This window comes from Anguilla anguilla, chromosome 10 (assembly GCF_013347855.1).
Source record: "Anguilla anguilla isolate fAngAng1 chromosome 10, fAngAng1.pri, whole genome shotgun sequence".
In the NCBI taxonomy this organism is placed as follows: Eukaryota; Metazoa; Chordata; class Actinopteri; order Anguilliformes; family Anguillidae; genus Anguilla; species Anguilla anguilla.
This window is the reverse complement of record NC_049210.1, coordinates 5423884-5448248: the sequence shown is the minus strand read 5'-3', so window position 1 is coordinate 5448248 and position 24365 is coordinate 5423884. Positions and strand designations below refer to the sequence as shown.

General features: G+C 53.3%; 1 protein-coding gene across 2 annotated transcripts in view; it reads left to right on the top strand.

The window, feature by feature from the left end:
• Positions 1–312: 312 nt before the first annotated feature.
• taok3a (TAO kinase 3a) overlaps positions 313–24365 on the top strand; it is a 33752-nt gene continuing 9699 nt past the window's right edge. The window contains exons 1-13 of one of the 2 annotated variants that reach the window (XM_035378553.1): positions 313–368; positions 4190–4393; positions 6613–6684; positions 7089–7190; positions 7954–7999; positions 8438–8534; positions 8952–9065; positions 9542–9633; positions 10708–10801; positions 12926–13007; positions 15166–15333; positions 17407–17598; positions 20631–20765. In XM_035378553.1, the coding sequence (XP_035234444.1) occupies positions 4262–4393; positions 6613–6684; positions 7089–7190; positions 7954–7999; positions 8438–8534; positions 8952–9065; positions 9542–9633; positions 10708–10801; positions 12926–13007; positions 15166–15333; positions 17407–17598; positions 20631–20765 (1326 nt within the window). In that variant the 5' untranslated portion in view covers positions 313–368; positions 4190–4261. Of the gene's footprint in view, positions 369–4189; positions 4394–6612; positions 6685–7088; positions 7191–7953; positions 8000–8437; positions 8535–8951; positions 9066–9541; positions 9634–10707; positions 10802–12925; positions 13008–15165; positions 15334–17406; positions 17599–20630; positions 20766–22587; positions 24176–24365 lie in introns of those variants that run through there. The other variant, XM_035378554.1, reaches the window with a different exon arrangement.

The window sequence follows — 24365 nt, the reverse complement described above, 5'->3', positions numbered from 1 at the left end:
GAATGCCGTTCTGCTACGGGAGGGGAGGTCAAAGGTCACAGGTTTAATAATTGACAGTTTCAGATGGCAATCAGGATTATTTATCTGCTAGTGGGCCCCGTGTTTAAGAGTGGCTCGTCTTAAGGGTGTGAGTGGTCTAAGACTGCAGAAAGTGGCAGTACTGACATAAAAAAGAAATGTCATTGGCTTAAAAAGAAATACTCCCTCCTCCCACCAACCCCACCCCTGTTTACCCCCCCCCGGTCTCACACCTGTCCCTCTTCCACAGGTATTTTGTCTCCTCTCTCAAACCCGAAAATGCAGTCCAGGCTGTAGATGCGAGAGAGACAGTGGGTTCGGAGACCAGCCCCCGTCACTCATTTTAAAAGGTAATGTGATTTAAAAAAATAATCAAATAAAATAATAATATTAATTTAAAAAATTAGATTTTTTTTAATCCACAATGGGCCACCTCCAACCAGCCGCCCATCGCCGACCCCCCCTTGCCCCCCTCCGGTTTAATTACTCTCCCGCGGAAGCTTCCGGAACGGATTCTCCGCGCTCTCCCTGACGGCGCTCTAAACGCGCGGCGCTGCTTGGCGGGGCGGCCGTTTGGAGTCAGAGCGGGGAGGAGGAGACGCGCGCGGCGGCGGCGGCGGCGGTTTCTCCTGCTCCAGCTTGCCGCCGATCCGCCCAGGACGCTCAGCCGCGAGCGACTCGGGCCGCTGAGTCACTGCGAGCCCGTCAGGAATCCTGGGAAAGGGCTGTGCTGTTTGGGGAGAGAGGAGGGGTGGAGGAGGAGGAGGTGGGGGGAGGGGGAGGGCGGGGCTTGAGAGTGAGGGTGTTTCACTTCTCGCTGCAGTAAACCATAATGGTAATTGATTCGCGTGAAGGCATCACATTTTCTCGTAAAAAGACTCTCCACTTTAAATTATTTACATGCACATTTATTTACTGGGTGAATAATCAAAAGCATAAAATATGTTTTCGGACTGAATTTGGACAGGGTCCTTGAGTTAGATTTTTAGTGCCAGATTACATACCCTAGTATATGTTACATTTTACTATTTTGTTTGATTGGTTTTATGGACCGGTCAATGCTAATTAGAAATCTAATTTAAATTCAGTGGGGTTTTTTTTTTTCTAATGATGCCATGCCTGAATAACATGGATAAGCTCTAAAAACCTGTCAGTACTGTAGTGTCAATGCTGGACGAGCAATATAACCTTTATATGTCTTGCACCCGAAGGCTTGCTAATCCAGCACCAGTTTAGCCATCATTTGCAGTTATCAACCAGTTTATTAATCCATTTGACAGCTGTTAAACGCAGAACAGCCAAGAAGGCTGCCAGCTGTGTGGTCTTAAATCTCTGCTTCACAAACACCTCTCCCATGAGATACTAAAGCCTGGAGCGCTGTTTTTTAAAATCCAGTAGGAGTCTTTTTTTTTTTTTTTTTTTTTTTTTTTTTTTTTATAAAAAGAAGAAACCCACACAGTTTTGGGTCGTGGAGCACAAGTTGCCTTGTTCTGGAGCGATGCATCACGTGTACCCCCCCCACACGCACACGCACACGCACACACGCACCCCCTAGCGCGCTCGGGCACCGGCGGGCGTGCCAAGCTCGCTGGCACCCAGATGCCCGGGTCCCCGAAAGCTGACTGACCCCGGCGTGTCACGCCCGATGCATTATTCAGCACTCCGATAGGCCTTTTTTTCTCACAAATACGTTTCCAGATAAATTAGTAATGTGAGTGTGGCTTCTTTGAGGGGGCGGGGAGGGATGGGGGGGGGGGGGTACTCCATAATGTGAGAAACAAACATAAGCAACACAGAGACTCCCACACGCACCCACCACCCCCTACCGCTGGCCCCTCCCACTCTCCACACCACCCCCCCTTCCCCCCGCCCAATCTGGCCGAGCTCCTCTCCCCGTCTCTCTCTCTCTCCCCCAGCGTCCCGCGGAAACGGCGTTACTCACCGAAACGCACCGCACGCCGTTACAACCTGTTGTTGCCTGGTTGCATCATTCCATCAGTTCAGCGGGAGGGGGAGGGGGAGGGGCTCAGAGAGACCACACGTGACTTCATCAGCTCTGTTTCCCTCCCACCCTTTTCCTCTTCTCACGTATTTAAAAAAAAAAAATCTTTTTTCTTTTTTTTTTTTTTTTTTTTTTTTTTTTTTTTTACTTAAAAATGTTGACCGTGCTGCTAAAATGTTGCGCTGCTGTGGCACGCCCCAACACCCCCCAAACCCCCCCCCCCCCCCCCCCCCAGAGGAGAAGAATATCCCGTTTTTAGCTCAGGCTTACGTCAGGCTGTGTTTGAAACGGCTGCTCGACGTCGGAGCGGGAGAGCGGAGACAAGTGATGCAACGCGGAGACACACGGGCGCTCTCCGTCGGCTGCTGTCGGTTCATCAGAGAGGAGGAGGGCCGGTGAAGGCGGGCATCCTCGTCTCCGACGGGCGCCAGCCTCCTGACAGGGGGCTTGAAGACGCTGTCAGACGGGTAGCGATTGGAGGGAAACATCTCACCACCCCGGCAGGGCGATCCAGGGCTCTGCACACTGAACTATGGATGCAGTAAATGGCTGTAAAACGATGGTCAAAGAACCACGGCGACAAGCGACAGTGATTAGCTTCCCAGAGCTCTTTTGCCCGAGGACCTGTTCCGAGAATCACAGATTAAAATAAAAATAAGTAATGGTCACATTAGATTTTTTTTTTTTTTTTTTTTTTTTTTTTTCTCCCTCCCCCCGATTTTGACCGCACGCTCGGACTCGGTGACTAAATAATTGAGAGGTTATGGCCGGCCTGTTTATGCATTATGGATCTGATGCGTGTCATTCGTTACGCCGCGTCCACGAGCGTGAAAGTCACCTTATGGCCCTCAGTGCGCACCTGGCGAGTCTCACGCACTCTCGAGAAATACCGCACATCGCTGCTGAGCGCCCGAAGAGAGACAGCCAGATATTTAGACTTTGAGTTTGAAGTGTCTACTTCCAGTCAAAATTCCCTTTATCCTGTTCTTTACATTCATGTAGCAGGGACGTGTTTATCCTCAATCGGGAAATATATTTCCCAACGTAAAATCCTTCTGTGGCCATGAGTGCTTGGCCTTTGAGCTGAATAATTTGCCTTGCTATCATCTGGGCGGCAGGGTAGTGTAATGGGTAGGGAACTTGACTTGTAACCTAAAGGTCCTTGGTTCGATTCCAGGGTAGGACACTGCCGCTGTGCCCTTGAGAAAGGTACTAAACCTGCATTGCTTCAGTACATATCCAGCTGTATAAATGGACGCAATACAATGTAAATACTGTGTAGAAGTTGTGTAAGTCGCTCCGGATAAGAGCGTCTGCTAAATGCCTGTACTGTAACGTAATCTGCGCTGAAGTATCGCGTTCCCGAGTCCCGGCTGGCCTTGTGGCTCTCCTCTTGCGCTCTGACACCAGAAGAGGCTGCAGATTCGGAGAATGAAACGTACTCTGTGGGGCTCGAGGGCGTGCCGCCCACCGCTGTTCGCCGGCGCGCGACCTCGCCGTTTGTTTCGCTTGTTCAAACGCGCCGCGCTGCGCTGCCCTCCCCTCCCCCCCCCCCATGCACGGGCTGGCCAGGGCTCCCAGCTGCCCCCGATGACTCACCGCAGCTGCGTCTGCGCAGCCCCGGGTCCGGCCCGCGTGGTCCAATGAGCAATGAGCACCAGACGGTGAGCTCGCGCGCGTCCCATGATCCCTCATCTCCGCCCCCGCGCATGCGTCATCGCCGCACACTCACACACACACAGACGCACACGCAGTGACAAATATATACAGCATGCGTGCGGTGAATAATCCGCACAGCTTGTAGGGGAGTGAGGAGGCAGTCCCAGCAGAATTGGGAGCCCGTTTTAACTTTTTACAAAAGGGTGGCAACGGCCTTGAGTTTCCATTGGCCGCCTGGCTGTGAACAGGTCACGTGACCGGGCCTTTAGTGATCCTGGCCTTCAGTGTAAATTCAGTGTAAATTCAGCTGTTGCAAACGGGAATGATTTAAACAGGAAGTCCCCCTTTGAACACGAAAGCCTGACTCAGCCCGCCATGACCAGCTGCAGGGCGTGTCGAATGTGGATTGTGCCGGTGGTGCTCGTGGGCAGTAAGCTGGTCGTAGGCGGGGGGTGGGGGTGGGGGTGGGGACTGACTGACTGACTCAGCCTTCTCTCCGTCTCTCCGCAGGTACTGATCGCCAATGCCGGGCTCGTCGATGAAGAACAGCGAGTGGAGCCACACGGTACTGTCTATCCCATAATGCCATCGTCCATGCGAAAAGGAACTCTGAAGGACCCCGAGCTCGCCGACCTCTTCTTCAAAGATGACCCCGAGGAGGTCTTCTGCGACCTGCACGAAATCGGCCATGGGAGCTTCGGCGCAGTGTACTTTGTGAGTACTCGTTGGTGTTAGCGTTAGCATTGGCTCTCTGGCACAGTGTACTTCGTGAGCGCTCATTAGCATTAGCGTTAGCATTGGCTCTCTGGCACAGTGTACTTCGTGAGCGCTCATTAGCATTAGCTTTAGCATTGGCTCTCTGGCACAGTGTACTTCGTGAGCGCTCGTTAGCATTAGCTTTAGCATTGGCTCTTCGGCACAGTGTACTCGCTGAGTACTTGTTGGCTTCAGCATTAGTATTAGCACACCTGCGCTGTGTACTTTGTGAGTACTTGTTGGTGTTAGCTTTAGCATCGGCTCTTCGGTGCTGTGTACTTTGTGAGTACTCGTTAGCATTAGCATTGACGCACTGGCACAGTGTGCTTGCTGAGTACTCGTTGGCTTTAGTGTTAGCGTTAGCATTGGATCTCCAGCACGAGCTGGAGCTGGAAGAATGCGAGCCGGCCACCAAATCCTACGGCCCGCTCGGAGGGCTTGGACGAGGCCGGGCAAGGACCGCGGCTCTCGTCGGTCCGGGCCGGCCCGAAACGAGAGGGGTAGCGAGGGCCTGCCGAATCGCCGAACTCCGCTACGCTACGCAAGGGCGCTCGTGTAAAGAAAGAGAAAGCCGCGTGGTGTTTATGCAGGAGAGAGGCAGAGCGAGCTGCGCCTCTCTCCTTTACTGAACCGGGCCTCAGGTGGAGCCCTGAGCTCCTGGTGCAGGGCGCGCCCGCACCTTTGCTCCAGATGGGAACACGCAGGCCGCACCCTCCCGCCGCACGGCGTTTGGCCCGTATTCCGTGTGAAGAAGAAGTGCTCGAGGATCGGGCGTCTCTCCACCGCTCTGCTGCGCTTTTTCCTGATACATTAAAGATGCATTTTTTTTTTTTACGCGGCCGTTTATCTCCGTAATGAAGCAGATAAACCACACTCCCCTGTTCATTAGCCATACGGGCCAGATTTATTGAGATTTCAGAATGGCAGCTCGTAGCAGTGTGACTCCAGAGCTCTAAAGACCCATCGTATAAAAAAAACATAATCTCAAGTTGTAAAAGTGTGTCTTGTTGTTTTTTATTGCTGTCTACATCATTTGGATGCCCAAGGCAGTAGTTGGTATGTTCGAGACCGATTGCGTAATTTAACTTGCGAGCAGACGGCACCATTTTTTCCCGATGCGCTCGGCAGTTGAATTTACAGAAAGGTTGTCCAAGGTGAGTGAAATCAGGTCGGTGGTCCTCTCATAGGAAACTGTAGGCCTGGGTTTTGAAGGTACTGTAGGGGGTTTCTGACCAGACATCAGTAGTGATTGTGACATCAGCATTAGAAGCTTCAGTGAAGAACATTCTAATCATATAGTTGTGACCTCACACTTTAAAGGGTTAACCATTTTTCTGACAGATTTTTTCTGTACTCTTAAAGGGGAAACGCTCAGCTCATAGCCTTCGCTGGACTTGGCATACAGCTGGAAAATCACATTAAGAAATAAATGCTTTCACTAAAATGATTATTAATATCACTTGTGCTTGCAACCCACAGCCTGATTATGTGGGTTCAGCATGAATTATGTTTGGCATCATCTGCTGCTGGTCCAAGGTTTTGTGCATTGCACGGTAGTACTACATATGTGGGTTTTTTTTCCGCGAAGCTTCTCTTGATGTTTCCTAATTGTTTCACGTGAATGGCTTGTAATGGCGTATGACTCTGCTTTCTAATGGGTTAATTCGGAGTCCTCCATGCGTTGGAGACCTCGGCCAGCTCTGAGTGTACAGCATGCATGTGCGTAAAAACATGGCCCTTCCTCACAAGGTCTTGTCTTGTGGCGTTTCTTAATCTTTTGGGCTAATGCACAAAGCCTCATAGTGCGAATAGGCAAGAAGACCTGAATCCGTGGCACAAATCCACCCCCCCCCCCCTTCATCCCTACCCTGACCCCCTCCCATCATGACCATCCTCCAGATGCAAGGCTTGGGGCAGGAGGGGAGGCGGGGGAATAAATAAATAAATAAGGTAAGAGATGTTCCTCTTAAGACAGCTGTTCCACACATTAAGGGGAGAAGCCAGCTGGCGATGCAAAGATGGGATAGGTCAGCTCGGAAAGACCTTGGAGGAAGAGGAGAGAAATGGGGTCACGTAGACCCCCCCCCCCCCCCCCCTCACAAACAATGAAGTGACCCCAAATGTTGCTGGTGTCTCTAATGTGTCTGATCGCTGTTTCTGTTTCGTTTTTGCCTCAGGCCCGAAACGCCTACTCCAACGAGGTGGTGGCCATCAAGAAGATGTCCTACAACGGGAAGCAGACGACTGAGGTGAGCGGCTGCTTTCCTTTAACGGACGGCCTTGCCCCGCCCCCGCCCCACCCGGCCCGGCCCCGCCTAGCCCCGCCCGACCCTTGCCCTGCCCGGCACAGCCTGGCATAGCTCGCGTCCCACAGAGATTAAACATTCTCCGCAATCCTCAGGAGGCACCAGCTGGAGCACTGAGAGTGCCCTCGCTCAAGGGCATGGCAGCAGTGGGCCTTTTTTTTTTTTACTTGAACCCGAGGCCGTTCGGCCCCACAGCAGGTGCCCTTACCACAGGACGCCTTCTGCGTGTGTTTAAAGCGTGCTTACGGAAGGGTCAGCCGGTGTGACCCGGCCTGTTTTCGGGGGAGTGCCCCTCGCGCGCGCGCGCTAGCCGCTAACGCAGCTGTCCTTTGTCTCCTCGTGCGCAGAAATGGCAGGACATCATCAAGGAGGTCAAATTTTTGGTGCAGCTGCGAAACCCCAACACCATCGAATACAAGGGCTGCTACTTGAAAGACAACACTGCCTGGGTGCGTACCGCGCAGTTCTCCCTCTCTCCCTCTCTCCCCGTCTCTCTTCTCCTTCTCTATCCCTCCCTCTCTCCTCTTTCTCTCTCCCTCCCTCTCTCTTTCACTCCCCCTCTTCCTCTCTCAGTCCCCCTCTCTCTGTCTCTCTCTTCTCTTTCTCTCTCCCTCCCTTTCTCTTTCTCACTCCCCCTCTTTCTCTCTCACTCCCTCTCTCTCTCACACTCCTCTCTCCTCCTCTCTCTCTCTCACTCCTCCTCTCTCCCTCTCTCTCTCTCTCTCACTCCTCTCTCCCCCTCTCTCTCTCACTCCTCCTCTCTCTCTCTCTCTCTCTCTCTCACACTCCTCCTCTCTCTCTGTCACATTTGTATTTTTATTTGCAAGCCACAAATCAGGCCTGCCGGAGTAGGTAAAACAGGCTCTGAGGATGTTCCGGGATCGGGCGGCTCGGTCGTCCTTCAGGCCCCGCGAGCCGAGCGGCCTCCGGGGCTAAGCTGGAGAAATCATTACTCTGAGCGACCCGCTCTCGCCTCTCAAAAAACCGACTCCAATCATCGCGTTTGTTTATCCCCTCCCCGCCGGCGCAGTACGCTCTGTACGAGGATTTCAGAAGCCCGCTTCGCCTCCGCATCTGTGACTCTGAGCTGACTCGGAACGCTCATACTCTTGTTGATTAATGGACGGCTGACTTTTCCTGTCCTGGGGAGGAAGGGTCTCAGGTCCACGGCCTCCTTTACATTGTAGTTTTTTTCCCCCCCCTCTCTTTCAGTTGGTGATGGAGTACTGCCTGGGCTCTGCCTCAGATTTATTAGAGGGTAAGACGTTCAGATGGTCTGTTCTAAGGGGCACGCAGAGGTCTCCTTTGTGTGTCTCGATACAGTAGCTTTGTTCACATGCAGCTGCCTTTCAGACAGGCTTCATCTGGTGTTAACAGGGACTAGACGTGTGGGTGTGGGTGTGTGTGTGTGTGTGTGTGTGCAGCAGGTTGACACTAACCAGCCGTCCCCTAACAGCTGTTGGTTTGACCTTTTGTCATTTTTGGAATTTTGGAATTTTGGAAGTCCTCCTCTTTGGTCACATTTGCCTCTTGAATTGGCTCGTTTTCAAAGCAAGCCTTGCGAGAGTGAGTCCGTTTCTTGCCCTTGTCGTGACCTTGAGGACTGGCACGCTTTGCTCATTCAACATGTATGTGCAGAGTTTTAATTCCCCAAAATAACACAGGTTCCCATTTGGTTTTCTTCCTCAACAACCAGTTCACAAGAAACCCCTCCAAGAGGTTGAAATTGCTGCCATTACCCATGGTGCCTTGCAAGGACTTGCTTACCTACATTCCCGTAACATGATTCACAGGTGAGTTGCCTAGCAGGGCTAGCATGTGTTGCACAAAAGGCAGAATCTTGTCTTTACAGGAGTTTTTGCGACATTGTTCTGCCGATAAGCCCCTTTGACATTCCTGACATAGAACGATCGATTCAATGTACAAAACCTGTTTTTTCCCGCCCACTAGCCACTTAATAACTCATGAAAATCTTTACTGTCCCCCATAAAGGTCTAATCTTCGTATCTGCACATAACTAATAAATAGTTAGCCGTCGTAAATGGAGACATTGTCGATGCTAAGTACGCTCGAAGAACAAAGGTTTTGCAGAGCGCTCGTAAATAAGAAGTTCAGCAGGCCCGCGCAAAGTTCAGCGCGATGCGGTACGTCGGGGCCCAAAAGTTACGCGTGCGAACGGCGGACCCTTAATTATCTCCTCTCCCTCGCAGAGATGTGAAAGCTGGAAACATCCTGCTGACCGAGCCGGGTCAGGTCAAGCTGGCGGACTTCGGCTCCGCCTCCATAGCGTCTCCTGCCAACTCCTTCGTGGGGACGCCTTACTGGTAAGCGCTGCACAGGAATGGTAAATGGTAAATGGACTGCATTTATATAGCGCTTTTATCCAAAGCGCTTTACAATTGATGCCTCTCATTCGCCAGAGCAGTTAGGGTTTAGGTGTCTTGCTCAAGGACACTTCGACATGCCCAGGGCGGGGTTTGAACCGGCAAACCCTCCGACTGCCAGACAATCGGTCTTACCTCCTGAGCTATGTCGCCCTACACGCGCGTGCTTGCAAAGACTCGAGGGCGATTGCTGAAGGGAGGAATTTAGACTCCCCCTCCCTGACTCCCCCCCCCCCTTCATACTGGTGGTGAAAGGCCTTCCTCAGACTCCCAGCAGCACGTTCAGTTTGGACACTTAGGGCTTGATTTACTCAGTTCCATAGCACTTGCGAAACCTTTTTATCACACGCAGAACCAATAACATAACAACCGATAACAGCGAAACGCCACAGTTAACACGTGCTCTTGTTTGACAGGATGGCCCCGGAAGTGATTCTTGCGATGGACGAGGGCCAGTACGAGGGAAAAGTCGATATCTGGTCGCTTGGGATCACCTGCATTGAGCTCGGTGAGTGTGGCAAACCCTTCTGTTAAGCACATAGAAGCACACCCAGACAGACATGGGATCACGTGACCCAGGAGGCTGAAGTGTGCCTCCCCACCCCAGCGTAGATGGGCCATCGCTGTAGATGATTGGCTGTACAATAAAAGCCATTTCCTCTGAGTCATTGGCTCCCAGACCTTTGCTTGGGGACCCCCTGCTGGATCCAGGTATTTAATGTGTTCTATCCCAAGCACACCTGATGCTCCTAACCAAGGTCTTCATTAGTTTGTATCAGGTGTGCTTGAAATGAAACACATCAAATACCTGGACCTGGCTTGGCTTCCCTGAGGAGAGGCTTTGGAACCACTGGCCTAGGATGATTTGCTTGTTAAGCTGTGACATCACTTACAGCAGTGCCACTCAACTCCAGGTCCTGCAAGGCCGCTGTGCCAGCATGTATTTGCCCCAGCCGTGCACTCCACCACCAGATTTCACCGATTGCTTTACCTGCTCGGTTTAGGAAGGCGGCGCATTAGTGAAATCAGGTGGTGTAGCGCATGGGGGGAGCAGACACCTGCAGATACCGCGGTCTGGAGGACCTGGAGCTGAGCAGCCCTGACTTAACCGGACAGACACGAGTGTTGTTGTTCTAACTGGGCCCTGAAAAGGGTGGGGGGTGGACGGGTGGGTGGGTCGGGGGGAAATATTTGTGTCTCCCGGCCAGTAGACTGTCTGCATCTCCGCCCTGTAATTTAGGTTCCTGAATTCATACCCATGTAAATTCACACCCATGTACTATGTAATGTGGGACCTTTGGGTACTGTATGGTCAGCCATGGCTTTCCTTGGTTTTGAACCGCTAGGCTAAAGTGTAATTGACTGCTCTGTGGTGCCCGCGGTATGCTAACACAGGTAGCGGTGGCGAGACGTGCTAATAGCCGGTCGTCCGTCTGGATTACAGGGATGGGATGTCGGATGGGTCGGGGGGGGGCGGGTGAAGGTTTGGTGGCGGTAATACGCGGTTGTGTTTAACGATGGCGGGAGAGGTTTAGCGCGGCGCTCTCTGACTCTGAGGTACCGATGTGCTTTCTGTCCCAAGCTGAGCGCAAGCCTCCCCTGTTCAACATGAACGCCATGAGTGCCTTATACCACATCGCCCAGAACGACTCCCCCACGCTGCAGTCCAACGAGTGGTAAGTCGCCTCGCCCCCGAGCCGACCGGCAGGGCGCCTGGGAACGTCTTACGGAATCACCGCGGGAGCCGTCTCCTATCCCGTAGCCTTAGGGACCCCAGAGCGAGAGCGGGCACGGCTAGCCAACGCCGCGAGGAGCGGCCCTTCAGGAAGCTGCTGGAGGCAATCTGAGCTCGTAGCCTGACAGCACAGTGGAGAGGCTGAGAGTTATTATTGGAAGATACTGGAGTGTGCTCTGCTATATTAAGATTTAAAATGTAGGTGAGGGTTTTTTTGTTTTTTTTTTCTTTCTCACCCCCTCAGGTTAAAAACGATCTCACCCACCGGTGATTTAAACTACAAACCGCTTATTAACTGAGGATAGTCGTTTGCAATTAGGCCTTAATGAACCGTGGTGGAGGCGAACGGTTTGGGACGCCAACATAATGCGCGGTGTTTTAGATTGCTGTTCTGATAGATATAATGCCCCCCCACCCACACACACACACACACACACAAACACAAGTTATTGCGACCCCCATGTTCAGAACTGTGCCTCAGAGAACAGGTCGGCAGATTGTTCGATAGTAAATGTTTTGTAGTTCAGGTCGGCTTAGAGAAGTGTTTGTTTCTTTATTGATAATGCGTGAGAATGTGCTGCAATAACACGTACTTCCTTGTCCCTAATATTTAATTTGATTTTTCGTAACGTTTTAACCGGCGGCTGTGTCCCGGACAGTAGCCCAGCTGTCCCGCTGCGTTTGTAGGTCAGTGCGTTTCCGTTTCCGTGGTGATCCCGAGAGGCTTCACATATGTTAATCCGGTGAGAAACGGGACGTCGGAGGTGAATCCAGGTCTGAGAGCCTCTTAAACAGACCTGGCCGCAGAGCTGAGGAGAGCGGCGTGCTTTTCGCCCTGATTCTGGGGAAACAAAAACATCCCCGAGGGCAGTCTGCATCAGACACAGTCTCAATCGCAAAAGACGTCCGCTATGTGCGCGATTGATCACTTCAAATCCACATTAAGTTTCATTTTCAAACGTGTCTTCTAATTCAGCTGAATTCAGGAAATGATACCATATGTACTAGTTATTGGCTGATATAAGTAGTTTTGTTTCCTGAGTAATAGGGACTTTTTGGTTTATGAAATGACATTTTGTGCATCTTCCATGTGCAAAGCTTGCGTTAGTTTAGCTACATTCAGCACTGCATGTTTTTATTGTTTAAAAAGGTCGCCCTGTTGCCCTGTCTGTCCTGGTTGAGTGTGTGTGTTCTCTGGGTAGTGTGTGCTGTGGGTCTGTCCTGGTTGAGTGTGTGTGTTCTCTGGGTAGTGTGTGCTGTGAGTCGGTCCTGGTTGAGTGTGTGTGTTCTCTGGGTAGTGTGTGCTGTAAGTTCTGTCCTGGTTGAGTGTGTGTGTTCTCTGGGTAGTGTGTGCTGTGGGTCTGTCCTGGTTGAGTGTGTGTGTTCTCTGGGTAGTGTGTGCTGTAAGTTCTGTCCTGGTTGAGTGTGTGTGTTCTCTGGGTAGTGTGTGCTGTGGGTCGGTCCTGGTTGAGTGTGTGTGTTCTCTGGGTAGTGTGTTACTGTGGGTCGGTCCTGGTTGAGTGTGTGTGTTCTCTGGGTAGTGTGTTACTGTGGGTCGGTCCTGGTTGAGTGTGTGTGTTCTCTGGGTAGTGTGTTACTGTGGGTCGGTCCTGGTTGAGTGTGTGTGTTCTCTGGGTAGTGTGTGCTGTAAGTTCTGTCCTGGTTGAGTGTGTGTGTTCTCTGGGTAGTGTGTGCTGTGGGTCGGTCCTGGTTGAGTGTGTGTGTTCTCTGGGTAGTGTGTTACTGTGGGTCGGTCCTGGTTGAGTGTGTGTGTTCTCTGGGTAGTGTGTGCTGTAAGTTCTGTCCTGGTTGAGTGTGTGTGTTCTCTGGGTAGTGTGTGCTGTAAGTTCTGTCCTGGTTGAGTGTGTGTGTTCTCTGGGTAGTGTGTAGGTCAGTCCTGGTTGAGTGTGTGTGTTCTCTGGGTAGTGTGTGCTGTAAGTTCTGTCCTGGTTGAGTGTGTGTGTTCTCTGGGTAGTGTGTGCTGTAAGTTCTGTCCTGGTTGAGTGTGTGTGTTCTCTGGGTAGTGTGTGCTGGTTTTCCTCATGGTTGGTGGTCCTGCTCACAGGTCTGATGCCTTCCGGAGCTTCGTGGACTACTGCCTGCTGAAGATCCCTCAGGACAGGCCCTCCTCAGCCGAGCTCCTGAGGGTGAGTGAGCTCCCAGTCTTCTCCAGCAGTGAGAGCCCTGTTTCAGCTCTCAGAGCTTAAATTCAGCTCCTGTTTGTCCCACCAATCCTCAGAAGCTGTGTACATTCACCATAGGCCTGCCCCCTCTGTCTGTCAGTGTGACATCACAGCCTGGAGTGTGTCTGTGTGTGACATCACAGCATTGACGTGTGTCTGTGTGTGCGTGTATGCGCTTGTGAGGAGGGGAATTCATTTAGGATGCACGCATGCATGCACGTACACGCGCGTGTGCACATACATGCGCGTGCTTGGGTGTGTGCATGAATGCGCATGCAGCTGTGCATGTGCCTGCCTGTGTACGTGTATGGGTGTGTATGTGTGTGAATGCGTGCGTGCATGTTTGCATACAGCTCTCTTTGAGATGACTCTGTAGATTACAAGCAGGTGTGCGGGCGTATCCCAGGGGCTATGCTAGCTGAGCACGTACGCTAGTACGCTGCACATCTCCCCCACCCTGTTAGCATACACACACTGTGTGTGTGTGTGTGTGTATGAGAGGTTGTGTGTGTGTGTGTGCGCACAATGTGCGTCTGTGATGAGAAGTTGATCTCTTTGTTTGCCTGGCTGACAGGTAATCCTAATCACGGATAAGAGTTTTATGTTCTTGTTAGTCACGCTCTCTTGGCCAAGAGTGTAGGGTTTCTCACCTGACCCCAGAACAGAAGGAGAGGGGGCCCATCCGGTGGGACCCGGGGGTGTCCTGACCCCGGCCTGACCACACCCCCTCTCCGCCCCCCGTCCCCCCCCATCCTGCTGATTTAATACCCTCCCCAGCCTTTCCAAGCTCTTTAGGAGGAAATCAGGTCACTAATCTGGACTTTGTTTCCAGGGCTTTCTCTCTAGGTTCTCACTTCCTCTCTAAATTAATTCCCCTTCCTCGCGCATCCAGAAAAATTATACCTCCGGTGATTTTCGAACCCGAAACCCTGGCAGAGGGTGGTTGGGGTGGGAGGGGCTGCGTGGGGCGTATTTGGACAGTGACTGGATGAGAGGGATCGGCGGGAACAGAAGGAGGGGGGCGGGGTAGGGGGGAGGGGCTGGCAGTTGGTCGCGAGCTCTCGTAATTTTCTCTTTTTAGAGGGATTATCCCGAAGATTAGTTTTCTCCCAGCCCGGTCAATCACAGCTCTGCCCATTTAAAACGGCAGTGGCTGATCTGCGGGGCTGTCGTGGGACCCCCCCCCCCCCCACACACACACACGCCCCCCCCCCCCAAGGCCGCATCGATGTCCCGGCTTTACAGCGATTGTGAAAATGTCATTTTTCCACTCGTGTCCGTTGCCCACGATTCCCTTTCTATCGGACACGCTTTGCATTTATTTCAATGGGATTTGGTGAATGGCTGGTTTTTCCCCGACTTGCTCATTTCATCCTCATTTTCCAAAGTATCCCCAAAAGCCGCTCTGGAGGCACCGCATAAAGCACAGGCGCCATCTAGTGGAAGACGGAGACATGAGTTCAGAACAAACAGAGTCATACTGGGAAGAAGTGTCTGTTCACTGCTGGGATGTCAAACTCCAGTCCTGGAGGGCCGCAGTGTCTGCTGGTTTTCGGTGCGTTTCAGCACGAGTGATTAATGCGGGTCATCGATTGGCTAAAGAGGCCACACACCTTGTTTTCAAGGCCTTCACTGGCTGCTTGGCTGAAGGGAAAACTCAAATACCTGGGGACACTTGCGGCCTCCCAGGACTGGAGTTTTACACCCCTGGTCTACCCAGCACAGCAGGCCATGTATCACAGGACAGGCAGTGTTTGAACAGATTTTACTGCTTTTGGGTTTATGAAAACAAAATATAGGTTTGACTGTGGCCTGACCGGTACATTCAGCTTTGGCTGGACATTTAGCAGACTTTGCTTTACTGCGATAGCATGCCCTACATTAGCCAGAGGCTGAAGAGCATTGTGGCCCCCCAGCTGTTTCGACATCGCGCATATGTTTCCTGCTGCCAAATTATTTTCAGACTTAATTCCCAGTTTCAGGCTGTCTGTCCTTTTGGCTTCTCCAGCTGTCTGCTGAGTGACAAACGGACGTCTCATGGGAATTGGGGTGGAGAAAGGGGGGGAGGGGTTCATGTAGGGGTTTTGTCTGACTGTCTTGTCTGTGTGCCCCCCCCCCCCAGCATGATTTTGTTCGGAGAGAGAGGCCCCCCCGGGTCTTGATCGAGCTCATCCAGAGGACCAAGGACGCGGTGCGGGAGCTGGACAACCTGCAGTACCGCAAGATGAAGAAGATCCTCTACCAGGAGAAGCACAACGGACCAATGGGAGAGTCCCAGGAGGATGAGGAGGTGAGACCCGCCCACTCCCCAAAACCCCCTAAAAAAAAGCCCGTGCATGGTCCAGTCACATCTCAGAAATGTGATTACATGATTGGCTCCTTTCACTGAGGAAGTGGTGAAATGTGTGCTACAACCATCAGGGTGGGTTGCACAAAAATGAGGATTTTCCTATCCAAATTCACTGCTTTTTAGCTTTGAAACCTGCCCTGATTATTTTACATTGGGCAGCTGTGGCCTGTGCAAGTATTTTTGGTGCCATTGTGGTTACATGCGAATGACCTAGATATTTTAGCTAATCTAGTCATTCTTTTTCGGGTGAGTCATAAAGAATACTCGCTCTCTACATGAACCTCACAAGAAAAGCCAAACCAAAACCACCTTTTCCTAAATCCTTTCTCAGATAATCTTTTTATCTATTCACTTTTTTAAAGACTGTCTGCCCCTAACCACAATCTCACACATAAAGCCAGGACCAAACCCACCTTTTCCCAAATCCCTGTTCAGAGGAACTCAGGCTTGCCAGCGGCTTCTCTTCGAAGCTGAAGCCCGGATCCCGCGCGTTTTCGTGACGGGTCAGGACTCAGGTGCGATGCGTGTTCGTAGAGGGGCACAGTACCAGTGACCCGATGAGGCTTCGAACTCGGAAGCCCTGGTTCTTTTTCGGTTTCGTCACCATGCCCGACCCATTAACGGCGAGGGAACGTGGGACTCGTTTCCGTCGGTGCAGATGACAGGCGCATCCACACGGGATAAGAAACGGCAGCGTCTACGCTCTGGGTTATCGAATCCATCCAACTACAGCATGTAGCGGTGGCATTATTTAAAAAAAACATTCCGAGCCTTGGGCGTCCTCCTTTGGCGTCGCGCGCGTTTGTGTGTGCAGACTCCGTTTCCGTGACACGCTGACGCGCGGCGGTCGTGACGGCCCCCCGGCGCAGCACATGTGTGTGAACGCCGCGCGGAGCGCCCGTCGGGCTGAGCGAAGCGCTCCGGTGAGTCATCCTCACGCAGCGCACGGGGAACAGAAGCGGCTCTGGCGCGGGGCGTGCTTCGCCCGGGTAGCCCTTCTTGCCATGTGCTTCACACGCCGATGTGGAAACAGGCCACCGCCTGGACTGGCGTATTTCGCTTGTTTTTGGTTACACATTCGAGACGCGTACAGAATGGTCCATTCACTTCTATCAGTACGCTCAGCAACTGACTTACAAAAAAATCCCAGGGCACATAAATGCTGTTACTTTTTCTTTTTAGGCCACATTATTCATCTTTGATATTTTAGCAGTGCTGTGCTCTTTCTGCAGCACAGCAAGCACAGGCTGTACGCTGGTATCAACAGCACTGTGTGCTCTCTCTCTCCCCCCTCCAGGACAGCAAGCTCAGGCTGTACCCTGGTATTATAGCAACACTCTGCTCTCTCTCTCTCCCCCCTCCAGGACAGCAAGCACAGGCTGTACCCTGGTATTATAGCAACACTCTGCTCTCTCTCTCTCCCCCCTCCAGGACAGCGAGCACAGGCTGTACGCTGGTATTAACAGCACTGTGCTCTCTCTCTCTCCCCCCTCCAGGACAGCAAGCACAGGCTGTACCCTGGTATTATAGCAACACTCTGCTCTCTCTCTCTCCCCCCTCCAGGACAGCGAGCACAGGCTGTACGCTGGTATTAACAGCACTGTGCTCTCTCTCTCTCCCCCCTCCAGGACAGCAAGCACAGGCTGTACCCTGGTATTATAGCAACACTCTGCTCTCTCTCTCTCCCCCCTCCAGGACAGCGAGCACAGGCTGTACGCTGGTATTAACAGCACTGTGCTCTCTCTCTCTCCCCCCTCCAGGACAGCGAGCACAGCCCATACATTGGTTTTACTGCGCTGTCCTCTCTCTCCCCCCTCCAGGACAGCAAGCACAGGCTGTACCCTGGTATTATAGCAACACTGTGCTCTCTCTCTCTCCCCCCTCCAGGACAGCGAGCACAGCCCATACACTGGTTTTTCAGCGCTGTCCTCTCTCTCTCTCCTCCAGGACAGCGAGCACAGCCCATACACTGGTTTTACAGCGCTGTCCTCTCTCTCTCTCTCCCCCCTCCAGGACAGCGAGCACACCAGCTGTAAGATGAACAGCCTGGGCAGTAACCACTCCATCCCCAGCACGTCGATCAGCACGGGCAGCCAGAGCAGCAGCGTGAACAGCATGCAGGAGGTGCTGGACGAGAGCAGCTGCGACATGACCATGATGCACGACTACGACAGCACGCTGGAGTCATCCGCCGTGCCCAAAAAGGTGCCCCCCCCCCTCCCCAAGAGGCCCCCGGAAAGCCTTGTCCCTTCACAGGGCTCTGTTTTATGTTTACAGAAACTCACACCGGTCAAAAGTTCACACCTGGGTCAAAGAGAGCAGCAGTCTCTATGAAGCCGACTGGGCTACTCAAATACTTGGTCCACAGTAGTAGTGGTTTGTTTCTGTAATTATAATTATATTAAAGTGGAGCTTAAAGGTGATGGTATGTTGTTCGGGAAAGGGCACAAGGCGTTTTAAAATGGATCCTTGGTGTGGTGTTTAGTTGGCTGTGTAGAGATGCATCAAAGGAGGTTGTGTACGTATTTCTTATATCCAGCTAAATGCTGTCTGTGGGCTTCATTGTGTCCCAGCAGAAAGGCTTGTGTCTGTGTGCGAGCGCTGTTACACGGCTCTGCGAACAGCCGTGAACCGAACCTCCGTGAGCGTCTTGTCGAGGAGCGTTCGTCTGCCAGGGAAACCCAGAGCGTTGGATTTGGGGGAGATGAGAAAGACATCACAGAACGTGTGGAAACAATGCTGTCTTTTTTTGTTCATCAGGAAGCCATAGGAAGATCAAGTCCACGTTTCTTTTGTGCGACAACGGCGTCTAGTTCACCGCCTCAGGAGATGGCGGCCGTTGGCCCTCGGTGTGTTAGCCGTTGGTGACGCACTGGAGGGTAACGTCACGTGACATGTGTGGGCTGTCACACAGGAAGTGACACGTATCACAGCTGTCGGTTCGCGCTGACAAATTCTTCAGATTTCTCCTCTGTGCAGACATGTCTTGTAACCGTGGGCTAGCAGAGGCCTCCGTAGGAAGTGCAGAGTAGCTGTGGCTGTAGCTGTAGCGGCGTGAGGTCACGTGTTTGAGGTTTTTTTTCCCCCAGAGTTCTAGAGCTTTCTGAAGTCGTAATTCTGTGGTTTGCAAAACTTGAGGTATGGATGTTCCTGCAGGGTGGACTGATCACAAGGAACATGAGGCTGTTTCTTCTCAAATGAAATCCCATTACCTACTTACTATGAGCTGCTGAACGCTGTTTAGATTTAATAATTTCAAGCTTTGTATTTTTTTTTATTTTTCATTTAATAATCTCCACCTCTGTCGCATGTTCAATAACTTCTTGCCAGGTTAATTGCGTTGAGAGATGTATCAGTAGTGTCAAGAAAATTTCCCTTTCAGAAAAAAAAAAACAGTAAAATAACAAATAGAAGTGAGGTGGTGAAACATCCTTGCCTATGAGAACAGATGCGAAAGCTGAATTGTAATTTTCTGCAGATAGTAATGAAGTGCAGAGAGGAGCGATTCCAAATATTTAATTCCCGGAAGCAGCTCTGCAGTTTTCCCTCTTTTATTGTCAACAGTATTTTATCATTTATTGCAATATCTTAAAATATCATGTGTATAATTCCACCAGCTGAACAAGGAGCAGCATCCGTCTGACATGCGTAGTGGCTGGATGAGTTTGAGGTGTCAAGAAAACGGGATTCTAAAAATGGGAAAAATAAGATTTATTTTGAAGTGCAGATATATGTATTCTCAAATCTCTAAACGTTATTCCTCAGATGAATTGTTTGTAGGAGGATCTGAAAACCGTTAAAAGCCGGGAGGTTTTGCAATAAACTTAGCGTGGGGTAAATGTATTAGTTTTCCAGCGCAGTTAAAACATCCTGAATTGCGTAATGGGTTTTAGTTACAATGTCTGTGGAGAATAAGGTCAGTATGCAAAGGAAAGAAGGTCAAATTGTCCTTTTAAAAAAAAAAAAAATAATAATAAATATGAACTGTTCGAGTAAGCCCTCTCCCAGCTGCTAACCGAATGCCCACTTTTACGTGAAGTGCGTTTGCTGTCCGGCGTGCGTTCCCGTATATACCGTACATATCAGTGGGAAAGAAGGTCACATTTTACTGGGAACTGTGTCTTTAAAGGAAAGGGGAGTGAGCGAACGAGAGGGGGCAGGAACAGAAAGTGCTGGAAACTAAGCCTTCGCGAGCCGAACACACGGTCCCCGTGTGATGGATGGATCATTACGGAGATTTAAAGGAATGATCTCATTATTTCTGTGCTGTGGTCACAGAACGGGGAGGGGTCCCACGTTTAAATAAAAAAAATTTTAACAGACAATGCCACCCTCAGCTGGAGCGGGAGAGAAGGGGGGGAGGCGGGGGGGGGAGGTGGGGGGGCTGCCTTTGTCCCCGTCTGTTTCCATAGTGAGCCGGTGGGGGGGGGGGGGGGGGGGGGGGGGGGGGCATTGATGATACACCCACCTCCCCGGTTTTCTTTTTCCTGATAATTTCTACAGTGTTACATAACCCCCTCCCTTTCACACTACACACACACACACTCACATGCACAGCGCATGTATATATATATATATATACACACACACACGTATAAGCTAACTCACACACATATGCACGCACGCACACACTTATGCAAATACACATGCGAACACACACACACGCTTGCAAACACGCACACACATGCAAACACACACACTCGCACATACATATGCAAACACACGCACATATATGCAAACACACACACACATATATGCAAACACGTATACACACACACACACACACACACACACACACTCTCACTCACACACACACACACAGACATTTGTAAGCACACGGAGTCTCACAGACACACACACGCGCACACACACACACACACACACGCGCGCGCACACACTTCCATCCGCGGTCCTGGCTCCGCGTGAAGGGGAATCGGCCGTAGACTCCGGCGGCGTCCGCCCGCGGATCAGCTGACTGCCGTCGCTCTCGCTCGCTCCCTCGCCCGCTCGCTCGCCCGCCCGTTCGCCCGCTCGCTCGCTCGCTCGCCCCGTTGGCTTCCGGCGGGGCGCGGCGGGGTACAGCGGCCCGGAGAGAGGATGCGCGTGCGCCAGCGCCGGAGCGGGAGGCTGAGCGCGGCGGTGGCGGCCGCGGCGGCGGCGCCAGCGCCGCTAGCAGCGTCAGCAGCGTTAGCGGCTCCAGCTCACCCGGACCCTCTCTCCTCCTCCTCCTCCCCCAGGATCATGCCTTCATAAGGGATGAGGCGGCTCACCTGGACCCCAGGCCCGAGCCGAGGCCTCCCCCCTCCGACAAGAGCCAGGCGCACAACTACAAGAACCGAGAGCGATTCGCCACCATCAAATCAGCGTCTTTGGTGAGCCCTCCTCCTCCTCCTCCTCCTCCTCCTCCTCTCCTCGTACTCCTTTTCATTTCTCTTCTCTTCTTTCTTTCTCCTTCCCTCCGCTCTCATCTCCTCCCTTCCTTTGCCTTCTTCCTCTCCCTTTATTCTCTCCTCCCCTCCCTCCCTCTCTCCCTCCCTCCCTCCCTTTCCGAGCCCTCCTTTCGCAGAAGAAGCTGTGGGGCTAGCTTTCTCCCCCCCTCCCCCTCCCCCTCCCCCTCCCTCTCCCTCTCCCCTCTCTGTCTGTTGTCATAGTGACCACATCCCGTTAAAAAGCAGCTGGTTCTTTCTCCCCCCTACCCCTCGCTCCGCCATCGCTGCTGGTTGCTGTAAATGGCTCTTATCTAAGGGCTGCTGCAGCATAATTGCCCTGTTTATTTGTAGGTTGTGCATTTTTTCCCCTGCGTTTCCTGCAGTGCACTGTCTAGATACGCTGTGCATCCTGCACGGCTGCTCTTAACTCACAACCCCCCCCCCCCCTCTCTAACCATCACCCCCCCCTTGTTTTTCACTGGTTGTGATTTGGATCTGTGTGAGGTGTGTTTGTGTGGGGTGTGTTGCGAGAGGTGTAGGTGGTGGTGTGGTGGTGTGGGGGGGGTGGAATCCGGTTTTGTTCGGGGGAACGTTCGACGGCGGCTCCGGAGCTCGGCCCACTCGTATCGTATGCTAATTTATACGCCGAGCGCCGGGGTGGTGGTTAACCGTGTCGCCGCCGGCCCGCTCGAACCCGCCCATGTCTCCGCCGCCGCTCCGCTGCCTCGCCACCCGCCGGAGAGCGTACGGCTCCGCGCGCAGACCCGGCAAGCGGCGGCTCGGAATCGCTCCCGCGCTGCTACGGAACGTCCGCGGTCGGAGGAAGATCCGTCGCGGTCGCTCGGGGGAGAGAGAGAGAGAGAGAGAGAGAGAGAGAGAGAGAGAGAGAGAGAGAGAGAGAGCTGGGCGGCGCGGCGCGTTTTTTTTTCTTTTCCTTTTCCGTCGTGCGGCGAGCGCGGAGTCGGCGGTGATGTCACCTCTCGGAGCGGAATGCTAATGATTCCGCGCGGACCCTTTCTCTGTGGGCCGGATTTGAGCACGGAGAGCGCGAGAGGGAGGGGGGCGGCGGCGGGGGGAGGAGGAGGAGGAGGAGGGGGGGAGCAGCAGCAGCGGGAGGAAGAGTGAGAGGGAGGAAAGGAGAGAGCAAGCGAGCGAGAGCGCGAGCAGGAGAGAGGGGGAGAGAGAGAGAGAGGGAGCGAGAGAGCGAGAGAGGGAGAGAGATGTGCTCGATCTGGTTGCCGTGGATGAGGCGCTAGGCGCGAGGAGCCGGGGGGAGAGAGGGGGCCTTGCTCGACCGCTCTGGTTCTCTCGTCAGGAAGTGCCACGCTTGCAGAGGGGCATGGGCATTGCAGTTCACGCCAGGGCTGGCATCCGATAAAAAGAGGACAGGGCAACCATGACAGCCACAGAATAGCCTTTTCATTAGATAAGCAAGGGGGGGGATTTCTTTTTTTGATTTTTCTCTCTTTTTTTTCCTCTCTCTCTCTCTCTGGCCTTATTGTGCTCAGCCTGGCCGGGCACAGCCATGGCAGGGGTAGGACGCGCGCGGTACGTACTCCGGGTCTCGTCTCCTGTGTCGTGTGAGCTGTGCGCCGTGGCGACGCCGTACTGCTGGGCCCGAGGAAGCTCTGACGCTCTCTGATATTACATCATAGAGAAAGGAGGGGGTTTTAGAGAGGGGGGAGGAAGCGGCTGTCGTCCGTGCGTGTGCGTGTGAGGTGGTGGGGGGTGGGGGGGTGGGGCGGACCATACGTTACTTCCTGCCGAGGGGAGGACGTGACGTGACGCAACGCGTCGAGGAGGAGGAGGAGGAGGGGGGGGCCAGAATTAGGCCGCGGGAGAAGGAGACAGGACAGGTTGCTGGCCGCTGGACTGTCGGCCAGCTTTGGCCCCCGGCCCAGTGCGCACGCGTTCAAACCGGGGCCCCCCAGCTCGAGGGGGCCCTCCTCCGTGACAGCTCACCGGGGGGACCGTTGCCCCCGGCAACGCAGGCTTAGCCACCTCCCCGTGTCGGGTTGGGCGAGGGGAGGGGGGGCGGAGCCTGAGGACCGGGCAGGGCGGGGCGGGGCCCTCCCATGCCAGTGGGCGGAGCTTCCGCCACCCTCCCAGGGCAGACGGGTACGGTCCAGGGGGTCCGGCTGGGCGGGGCTACGGTTTCGAGGATTACCCAGCGAAGGCCTTTATACCCCTGAAGGGGTTTCTGACGACTAGATTTTGCCCCAGAGAGACTCCAGGGAGAGATTAATGACCCCGTGTCCGGCCATGGGGGGGCGCTGCCTCGCCCACACCCTCTTTCTTCGACGGCGGGGGCATCCGGGCTCCGGCGGGACCTAGATTCCCGCCGCTGGCCCTCCCGGCTCCGCCCCCTGGCCTTTCGCAGTGGGCAGGGCCGAAGCCACGTCTATCCAGCCCGAAATTTCCGTCGAATCCGCGGAGGGATAGGCTCTCGTTCCTCTCGCCTGGCGTGAAGGCCTCCGAACAATCATGGCGTCGTTCTCCACGGCTTTTAAGACTCCGAACCCGCTGCTCGTTCCGCGATACTTAATTATAGGTGACCGCAGTAGGTTCTGAAGATGACCGGAGTGTATCATTAGCACTAGCGTCAGAGCCCGCCCATTAAGTGTGGGGTTAACTGATTGGTTGAAATTCAGGGTGCTGTTTTTTTTTTTTTTTTTGTTCTTGTTCCGGGACTTGGAACGTTCTGTGACGGGATCCAGTGGAACTCGTGCTCCGAGAATGAACACGAACAGGCCACAGCACTCCGTGCCGACCTCCTCGTTCCTCTCCTCTCGCCTCCTTCCTCGCGCTGCTTACCGTCGTCATCGCCGCTTTCAAGAGGATCACCTTTGACCAGGAAGCACTTTCTTCCGCTTTGTTCCCACGGTTACTCCCGTTCCATATTTTCCAGTTGAAGCCGCGTGACGTGATTTAGGCCCCTGAAGCCGTTCCAGGGGCCCCAAAGCACGTGGCGGGGGATTTTGGCGCAGACTTACAGTAGCCGCATTGATTCGGGGGGGGGGGGGGCGGCTTAGGAAACCTGCTTTCTCAATGAGAGCGTGCCCGTGTGACCCGCCCCGCTGACGGTGCTTAGCCCAAAAGAAGTTTAGCGTTTCTCCATGGCCGCTGGGTCTCATTCGGACGGGCTCTCCGCGCCGCGGCGGCGGCTGCGGTACCGGCGGCGGTGGCGCTAGCGGCGGCGCTCTGAGTCGGCTTCTTCCCCTGCGTGGCGTGTAGAGCACGACGCCTGGATGCTCGCTCGCCTGTTTAACGTTGCCATCATGCTCGGCCGAGCCTCCGGAGGGAGTTACGAAAAGCTCAACGACTGCGGCGACCCGGAAAATCCCTTCCTGCAGGTTGGTGGCGTCGGGGTCGGCCGCCTCGCCGCGCGCCGCGTGTGTTTTGCGTCTCTGCGTTCTGTGTCTTCCTGTACAGGTTGAGAATGGAGTGGCAACAGGCACTGCCTGGTTGGTGAAAGTAGTGTTAAAGAGCGTTTTACTTTTTGAATTATAATTTTTTTAACTTTTTTTCTTTGGGCCGGTAACT